Here is a 9,890-nt window from a genome sequence, read left to right on the forward strand (position 1 = left end):
TCCTTTATAATTTACCATGTCCGAGTACTCCCCGAGTACTCTCCGCATAAACCGAGTACTCGCAACTCCCTAGTCGACCTAGCGACTTTTCAACCATGGCCTCATCCATGATAAATGTACGAAAATCGTCTCGATTTAGAACCCACAAACAATTCAAGAAATAAAGCAAGCCATCGTGTGTTGACCTGGTTTTTTATGGGTTTCAGGTAGGCCCGGGTTTTGACCAGGTAAAGGTCGAGGCGGTTCTAGTAACCCCGGGTTGGGTACGGGTAGGATCATGTTCCAGGTCGAATCCAGAACCAGGTATTTGTGTGCACCTATAGAAGAGAGTGTTTATTTATTAATAGTCAACAAACAATATTTTTAATGCCATAAGTTGTTATAAAGAAATAGCTTTAATTTAATGAAATTGATGAGAATACGGAGAACGTCGACTTTTATGATTTTGATTTTATCACCAGATTGTTTCAGTTTTAAATGGTGAGCTCTTATTCATTTGACCTGGTTTAGACCCATTTAAGTTATAAATTTCACAGGTCATGGGTCTCACCAAACCCGGATAACCCGATATTGAAACAGTGGCTCCCTTTGTTTCGATTCCATACATGATAATAAAAAAGATACAACGTCTGATGAAGACGACACGTTATAAACTAAACAAAATGCTTTTAATGATTCCGCTTACTTGTTGTACATTTGAACACGAAATTAAGCACCCTATGTACAAATCTAGCCGAAGAAACAACCGACAATAAAAATGCTAAAGTACATCGGTTTCCCACTGCGTACGATCAACCCAAAACCACTCCTACTATGACGTCAGCAAACCCGTCTCCTTGATATCATTTGTATCAATCAACTCATCAAACAGAAATCACGAAGCCAGTTAAACACATGTAATGTAGTCACCAATACATTACCTTGTTCATTCCATTCCGGCTGTCCATCCAACCAACCAAACCGACGCTATGAGTGTCTAGCTATTCGTGTAAATATATATTTTCCTTTTTCTAGATCGAATATCGTCTTTACATTAGGCTTCCTCCATTTTGACACACAATATATCGTAAACAACATAAAATTGACAAAAAACACGCCACCTAGTATTGAAGAATGTTCATTAAGTGTAGTGCTTGCCAGGATTGTTTGTTTGATGTGTAGTTCACTCATGATCTGTAATATGAAGGCTCCGAATGCCCAATCGAGTGGAATGCTATTTGCTTGATTAGCGTATGCGATCCTGTTTAAGGCATAATACAATTTAACGAGTTTAAACATTTTTTGTAATATTATTCAAACCTAGGTGTGGCAAATGGGTTGGGTCGAAAGGGTCATGGGTCGAAATGGGCTAGGGTAAGAACGGGTCAAACAAAAAAAGGGCTGTTTTGGTTTGGGTTAGAATGAGGTTTTGGTTTTTTTTAATGAGAACAATGGAGGAAACATTTTAGTTTTTTTTTTTTTACTTTTTTTGTTTGATTTATATTTTGAGTTATAATTTTTTTATTATTTTTTCTGAAACTTTTTTGAGGGGTTTTCTACTAAGATCAAAAACCCTTAAAAAATTCAATAAAAAAAAATAAAAAAATCATAACTCAAAATATAAAAAAAAACAAAAAAATAAAAAAAACTTAAATGTTTTTTCTGTTGTCCTTGTTACATAAAAAAACACGAGAGACTGAACCGAACCCGTCCCGTGCGAAAATTCGTGCTGGCTCGAAACCTAAACCGAACCCGTTCCAATCCGAAACCTGTCTCGTGCAGAAATCCGTGCCACTCTGAAACCCATTCTGATCCAAAACGTGCCACATTTCCTTAGGACACTAACCCAGATCGATCCATTTCTTTGAATTTGCCAACACATCTTGACCCGAAAATAACAAGGTGGAATTTCAAATGGCCAATTTAGTTAAAATCTTTGACCCAAACCAACCCATATAATTTTCAAAACAACCCAATTGACTCATTTTAAATGGTTTGGGTCAAGATTGCCACCAATCAAACGTGTTTAATGTACCTTTTAGCGTCGAAAGCAATTCCGAGACTGTCATGAAGTAAAGCAACAATGTACGCCGAAGAAAAGCAGTAACGATGCAAATCGTCGTCGCTATGTTTTGGGTACTTTGACTTCAACTTTGACCAATCTTCTTGGCAGAAATGTGTTCCAGCTGCTGTGAGCTCAGAAAGAAATGTTTTCGGTGACAACCCAAAGAACTACAAGAAAACATATGGATAAACAAACAAATATTAAGAAACTTGAAAGCAAGTTTTTAACTTTTAAGTGAAACAGGTTGGTTTGCGCCGTAGGGGTGTGCACGGTTCAGTTTCGGTCGGTTTTAGGCTAAAACCAAACCAAAAACCGAAACTTCGGTTCCTTCGGTTTGGTTTTGGTTCGGTTTCGATTTTTTCGGTTTTTGCCATTTGGGCTTGAAAGTTTTATGCCTAACAAAAAGTTGGCCGGAAATAATGAATTTAGGTGTACATAATTTTGTAAATTATTAACTAAGTGATTATTATACATTTGGCCAAAAATAATTGAGTCACGTATTTATTAAATTCTTATAAATTACTTAGAATAAAAAAAATAAACATTATAAACAAGCAAATTATATATTTGTATGTATACAATTATACATATAATAAATTAAAAATATTTGAGCTGAACCGAGTGGACCTTTGCTCGTTGCTTGGCCTGCTTACAAACCGAACCAAGCGTAAAAACGAGTGAGCATTTTTCGAACGAGCGACGAGTGGTTCGGACAGCCTATATGTTATGATCCTGTATTTGCATGTAAGTCCCAAATGTGTTTTTTTGATCAACCTGACCCGTTATCCAACCCGTCCATTGTTTGACATCCAGATAAATATAGAGGAAAAGTAGTATATAACCTTAGATGTATAAAAGATATTCTCAGTTGCCAAAAAATGTCCTTCAAGTTTTGGTATAAATGTTGACCCAATGTAGCATTGTTCATAAGCACACTCATCTATTTTTTGAAATAGAATAACAAACATATAAGACAATAAGTTAATGGTAAATGGAGTCTCAAAAAAAAAATGTACCTTTGCCTTTCTGCAATAATGTTAATGACGCAGATCTGCATTCAGAGAAGTTGCCACTTGCGCGTAAAACAGATGATTGCTCGGTTTTCTCTATTATTAAATTGTGTTCATATCCTTTTGGCCAGCATGGATCCATGGGTTCATTGCCACCAAAAGTTTCTGTAACAACATAAACTTAAATAAGTTAAATCTAAAGGTGGCGGTTTTGACCCGTTTACTTACTTATGGGTCGATTTGGGTTGTGTTTCATGTCAAACAAGTCAAGTTAAAATGGTTGAAACTCGAAAGTCTATTTTTAATGCATTCAACATATTAAATCATTTATTTTAATATTTAGATTAGTATTGTAATAATATTGTTTCTATGATCACAATTAACGCATTAATCTTTTTTTATGCGTTTACTAACTAACTACGAGCCAAAGAGCGTAAGTGCCTACCCTGGTTTGAAAATTTTGCCAACTTTGACTCACGAATCAAGTCAAATGCAACATTCTGCAAAAAAAAAAAAAAAAAGAAAAAAAGAAAAAAAAAACTATATACATTATGTGTGTGTGTGTGTGTGTATAGAGAGAGAGAGGTATGTCTTAATGGTATTTTTGGGATTTTACCTGACCGTACTCGAGCAAGCTGTGGCTGTAAAGACTATAACTGACGTTTCCAAACTTAACCGTCTTTGAATATTCAGGAGGTATTGGATCACTTGAGAAAAAGGTTACCTGAAAGTTTTAGATGCATGGTTTCTTAGCGATAATTGCATATCTATATTACTTAAGCATATTTGATGTACAAAATGGTAATTTGACTTAAAGAAGACGGCGCTAAATTTAATTTATGTCAAGTTACCATTATCTCAGGCGAGACGTTACAATTACATTTAAACCATTTTTGGATTTCAATACATTTAAACAACTGTTCTATATGTTCTTTCTTAATATGTTGCAGCATCTAAATGAATAGTCTAAACTCTAAAGTATGATCCCAAATATAGACGAAAATAACCTGAGCAGAAGCGCCACCGAGTTCAATTATTCCGGTTGTTTCATGAGGATCGCCTCCAAGAGTTCCAAGAGCATAATTAGCCACAACCCATGCGTATAATCCCTCATCCGACCCTTAAAAAAAAAAAAAAAAAAAACCAAACTTGCATTACATTGATTTACACAGGTTACACGACACGACCTGTTTAGGGACACGATAATATCACATATGTAGCGAAACGGTTGCCAAAAGTTCATAAAAATCTTAAATAATACATGCATCCTTAACATGATTGAAACAAAAATCCAAAAAAAGTCTAAAATCAAATCATAACATCCACTAAATAGGGCATATATTTTAATTAACTAAAAATATTTTAAAAATATAAACATGTAGTTAACAAATGTTTAGCATGTTTATACATGAATTTAAATAGGTCTTAAACATGTCAACCTGTTTAAGACACGAAACCATTAAGCCTAAACCCAAGCTTGTTTAAATCTGCGTCGTGTTAACAGGTCCGTGTCAGAAATTAACTTGCTTCACATATTTGAAACAAAAATCCATAAAAGTGTAAATTCAAATCATAACATTCACCAAGTAGCGCATATATTATATTAAAAAAAACTAAAAATATATAAATAGGTTTAAATAGGTCTTTAACATGCTTAGACACGAATTTAAGCATGTCTTAAACGTGTCGACCTGTTTAAGACACGAAACCGTTAAGCCTAAACCCAAGCTTGTTTAACTCCGTGTCGTGCTAACAGGTCCGTGTCAGAAATTAACATATAATCCTTAACATGATTGAAACAAAAATCCATAAAAGTATAAAATTAAATCATAGCATTCACTAAGTAGGGCATATATTAATTTAAAAAAAAAAACTAAATGTACATTAACATATCTTTAACCAAGGGGTGTGCATAGTGCAGTTTGGTTCGATTTTGGGCTAAAACCAAACCGAAAACTGAAACTCGGTTTTTGGATTTTTGAAGCCGTTCGGTTTCGCCTTTTCGGTCTTCGTATTGGTTTTGGTTTGGTTTCAGTTTTTTCAGTTCTTGTCATTTGATCTTGAAAAATTTAGGCCGAAAACAAAAGTTAGGCCGATAATAATGAATTTAGGTATAAATAATTTTGTTAGTTATTAACTAAGTGACTGCTATATATTTGGTCAAAAATATTTAAGTTATATATTTATTAAATTCTTATAAAGTACTTAAAAATAAATAAATAAAAATCTAGAAATTCGGTTTGGTTCGTTTTTTTTCAGTTTTTATTAAATGCAAAACCAAAACATAAGTTCGGTTTTCACTAAAACATAAAACCATACCATTGGCTTTTGTTTTGGTTCGACTTTTTCGGTTTCGGTTTCTTGCACACCCCTACTTTAACCTGTTTAGACACGAATTTAAACATATCTTAAACATATCAACCTATTTACGACACGAAACTTGCTAATCCCAAACCAAAACCAAAACTTTACTTCGCATTATATTAACATGTCCGCGTCAGAAACTGTCAAACCTGAAATAACCGAAGCCCAATTGAAGAAACGTGGATCTACTCACTGGTAGCAGATCTACTTTCCTCGGGTGTGGTTACGATTCTTCATCGATGGTTTTTCTGGATCTGTGTTCTTCCACCTACAAAATGAACAACGCCGTTAACTTACCCCTCAGAAAGGGACAGAGGGGTCCTCTTTGGGGTAACCCTCCGGCGTGAGAATAAGTATATGTAGGAGAAGATAATAATGTGAGAGTAAGGGAATCTGGAGAGTATTGCTTAATAGCTGAATACTGTATGTTACTCTGTATGATTGTGTGACTGTGTTTTTGTATATCTTTCCTTGTGGAGTTGATGCTGTATTTATAGTGCTAGGGTTTCCACTGATTGAGCTGGGACCAAATTAGGGTTTTGTTGGTCTCCTCCAATCGATTTGCGCCACGTGTCCTTGGAGACACCTGGTGCTTTTTCATTGGTTATAATCACGTGGTAACCCATGAGTCATGCTGAGCTGTCCACCTTTCATTTAGCAGCTGTCAACATCAGCATATCCTTATTCCTTAAAAAGATGCCTTCTGGAAGGTTGTCTGACGTGCACAATCAAGGTTGCCCTAATCCTGATTTGGATAAGGACGAGGTTGATTATGTGCATGTGTGATATGCGCCCATCCTGAGGATGCGCGAGGTCTTCTCTTTATTCTCACGCGCAGATATTTCATGCGCAGATGTGATACGCACAAGCATGTAATACACGTCACGCGCGGATGCCCCACGCGCAGCTGCGCCATGCGCAACTGTGATATGGGTGGGCATGTATGATGCGCGAGTATGTGATATGTGCCGCGCGCGGATGCGCCACGCACGATGTGATATGCATAAGCATATATGATGCGTGAGCATGTGATACGCGCGAGCATATGTGATGCATGAGCATATGTGATGCGTGAGCATATGTGATGCTTGAGCATATGTGATATGTGCAAGCATGTGATGCTTGAGCATATGCGATATGCGCTGTGCGCATAAGTTTTGGCTTTGTGCCTTGATAATATCTTTGATTTCTAATGTCTTGTATATATCTTGTGGGTTGACCCGCCCCGCTCTATGTTGAGGCGGGTACATACCTCTTCACCAATCATCCCGAAACTCGAACCCAGACCTCCTCAAAACCTTCCGGCACGCCTCCAATATCCTCTCCTGCACACTCACCTCCAACAACCTCAACCCGGCCGTCGCCATTAACCTCACCTCCGTCTGCGCCCACTCCTCTTCCGGAACCCTCATCTTCGCAAACTCCAAAAGCTCCGAAACCGACTCACCTGCTCCAGCCTCATCATCCTTAAACGCAGACAACCCCGGCCCCACTCTCATCGAATTCAACCCGCCTTTCCCGCCAAAATCAAACACAACACCTTCATTACCAATCCTATACTCGAACACATGAACCCGACTCCCAGTACTCCCTCCATCGATCACTATACGATACCGCTTCATACCTTCATTAGCCTTACCATAATTACTATAATAAAAGCAACAAAACGCTACGATCGCTGACGTCAGGAGCCCGATAATAAACAAATTCGGCTTTGTCCGATGAAACTGAAACTGCTGTGGCTTTTGAGCTGTGGTGAACATGTTTGTGGGCCGGAGCGGCTGCTGGTTGTGTCGAAACTTAAGCGTCTTCGTGTTCATTGCTGCTTTAGATTCTTTAGTTCTTCTACGCATTTAAATTGTTCAGAAAATTTAAATGCGTACTTATCCAGGAACTTTTTCCTACGGGTTAGAAAATTTTGATGGACAGACGACAGAATATTAATATTAACATTAATATTGTCTGTCACTTAAGTTTGGGTTTTCTACGGGTTGATGCCTTGATGGCGTAATTTAAATTTCTACGTATGCATGAATATATAATAATGCTAAAAAGAGATTTGTACGGGTTCAGCTGAACCTGTTCCCTAAAAGCTGTCTACGCCCCGTGTTTATGGTGTTGGAAAAAATTTAAATTGTTCAGAAAATTTAAATGCGTAGCCAGGAATTTTTTCCTACGGGTTCAGAAAATTTTGATGGACACACGACAGAATATTAATATTGTCTGTCAGTTAAGTTTGGGTTTTCTATGGGTTGATGCCTTGGCGAAATTTAAATTTCTACGTATACATGAATATATAACGCTAATAAGAGATTTGTACGGGTTCAGCTGAACCTGTTCCTTAAAAGCTGTCTACGTCCCGTGTTTTTGGTGTTGGAGATGAGAGAGAGTGATCGGCGACGGAGAAATGTTGCCGTTCGTTCTCTCTCGATCTCCGGTTTCGGAAACCGACCCACGGTGGTTTCAGGCGGGAAAGGTTGTTATGAAAACGGTTATGTTAGTTATTTGAGGAATGTATTTGAAGGTTTGGTATGGGTTAAACCGTTTTATTCGGTACTCCATTTCTTTTCAATATCATAATATGTATTAATTAACTAATAATATGATGTGGGCTCATAGTTTTTTTCATAATTTTTTTTAGGCCACTGCATTTTGTAAAGAGATCTGTTGACTTATTCTGGTTCACGCTGTTTCTGTGTTTGGATTGGGCGTTTATCTGGAAAACCATACCGCTGACTGCCACTTGACAGTCGTTGTGCCGTCACAAGAGCAGAACTCTCTGGCGTAACACAAAACCCGGGTAGGCTCGGGATTCGAATTGACAACCTCGCAAGGCCTATTTATATAATTTTTTATTATTTGTAGATTTTTTGAATTGTAAATCTTTATAACGTAATATATACTATTTAATTATTTTAATAATAGTTTATATATATATATATATATATATATAATATGTTAACTAAAAAGTATATAAGCAGTAAACTCGTGTAGGCTTGTGATAAGTGAAGCTCGGGATCGGGCTAATTTATTATTTTGGTTCGATTCGTGTACTTTTATGAGCCAATCTCTAGTAGCTAGCAAGTGGGTTGGCTCGTTTACACCCTTGATAACTAGTATTTTGGTATGCAAATATATATTATGTTATATGAGTGTGGTTATTGTAGAAAACAATATTTTCATAAGAGACGTGAGAAACGATATGGTATGTCCATTTAAGCAATCAACGGTCTAAAGAGGGTGGTTACGTATTATTAATTAGAAAGAAGTTTTTAATCACAAAGAAGGGTAAATCAGACTTTTTCTGGAAGAGCAGCCATTAATTGTTAGCCATCAATTGACGAAAATCAAGGGCACCTTTTTTTTTAATTTCAAAATTTAAACATGGATTTTATTCAATAAAATATGTGTAAATTAAGTAACTTCAATTTCATACAATCACATTTTTGATACTAACGTGCATATGTTTTGAGAAAAAGAGCATAGTTATCTTTTTATATAAAATTAATGAAATCCATGTGTCTTTTTGGGTTTGGATCGTGCTACTTATATTGATTAAAATAGCGTTGTGTAGATAAATTGCTAAAGTATATTATTGTGTTATACAAACTGGGAGTGTTGTTGAGGTGTTATATAAGAAATATTTATGTGTTGTTACACAAACTGGGAGTGTTGTTATGGTGTTATATAAGAAATTGTTGTGGTGTTATATGATGCTTATGACTAGTGTTGTATAAGAAACATTGGTTGTTATATGATTGTGTTGTTATATAAACTAGTGTTGTTATATTAGAAATATTATTGTGTTATGTGATTGTGTTGTTATAAAAACTAGTGTTGCTAAATAAGAAATATTATTGTGTTGCTATATGGTGTAACCGATCAATTTCATGCTCAAATATAGGACTTGCCATGATGGAGAATTTGACAAAGTACCATAATGCCTTTTGACATTTATTTATTGATTTTTATTTGTAATTTTTCAATTAGTTCTTATCATTCTCACAAAGAAAATGGTTTCTATTTGATCATTCCTCTATGTTATATTGTGAGAAAATATTTATTAAGTGTATGCAAATAGAATAGTTCTTTAGTTATCTCGAGCCTAGTCAAGTTTGATAGCTTGAGTTTGTTTTAACTCGATCCAGTTTGAGCTTTTTAGTGAGTTGATCTTGAGGAGCTCATGAGTAGCTTAACTTGTTTACATTTCTTTTTTGAACGAAACTTGTTTACATTTCTATTTGGGTTATTAGTTACTAGGATGCTCAAAAACGAGATGTTAGTCTTCTTATTCTATTGATTCCGTCAAATGGGTTTCGATTACAACAGTCAAGTTGCTTGTGTGTGTATTATGTTACATGCTTACATACATATGAAGGCTCTTGACACTACTCACATATGCGATTGGCATGACCATTAGATGTTTGAGACCCCCCCCCCACCCCACCCCACGAATATTCTAAGGGTTCCCG

The 9,890-nt window shown here is 36.1% G+C and overlaps 1 protein-coding gene across 1 annotated transcript; it reads right to left on the reverse strand.

Annotated features, from left to right (window-relative positions):
* Positions 1 to 948: 948 nt before the first annotated feature.
* LOC143619153 (putative apyrase 6) lies at positions 949 to 7,271 on the reverse strand. The gene is made up of 10 exons (XM_077091156.1): positions 6,679 to 7,271; positions 5,646 to 5,686; positions 5,568 to 5,603; positions 4,062 to 4,174; positions 3,671 to 3,778; positions 3,500 to 3,554; positions 3,061 to 3,219; positions 2,887 to 2,984; positions 2,015 to 2,211; positions 949 to 1,240 (listed from the first exon to the last, which is right to left on the reverse strand). Exons 1-10 carry the CDS (start codon positions 7,269 to 7,271, stop codon positions 967 to 969), a joined length of 1,674 nt encoding a protein of 557 aa, XP_076947271.1. The 3' UTR covers positions 949 to 966.
* Between the last annotated feature and the right edge of the window lie 2,619 nt (positions 7,272 to 9,890).

Source organism: Bidens hawaiensis, unplaced genomic scaffold (genome assembly GCF_021521415.1).
Source record: "Bidens hawaiensis isolate Kalapana, Puna unplaced genomic scaffold, B.hawaiensis_p1.1 tig00002414_1, whole genome shotgun sequence".
Lineage (NCBI taxonomy): Eukaryota > Viridiplantae > Streptophyta > Magnoliopsida > Asterales > Asteraceae > Bidens > Bidens hawaiensis.

Bases quoted from the DNA above. Each gene is read 5' to 3' on its own strand.
- LOC143619153 (XM_077091156.1), bottom strand. From the start codon at position 7,271: ATGCGTAGAAGAACTAAAGAATCTAAAGCAGCAATGAACACGAAGACG. The intron at 4,175-5,567 runs GTTTGACAGTTT...TTTTTTTTTAAG, and splicing joins TTGGGCTTCGGTTATTTCAG to GGTCGGATGAGGGATTATAC. The intron at 3,779-4,061 runs GTTATTTTCGTC...TAAAACTTTCAG, and splicing joins TCGGTGGCGCTTCTGCTCAG to GTAACCTTTTTCTCAAGTGA.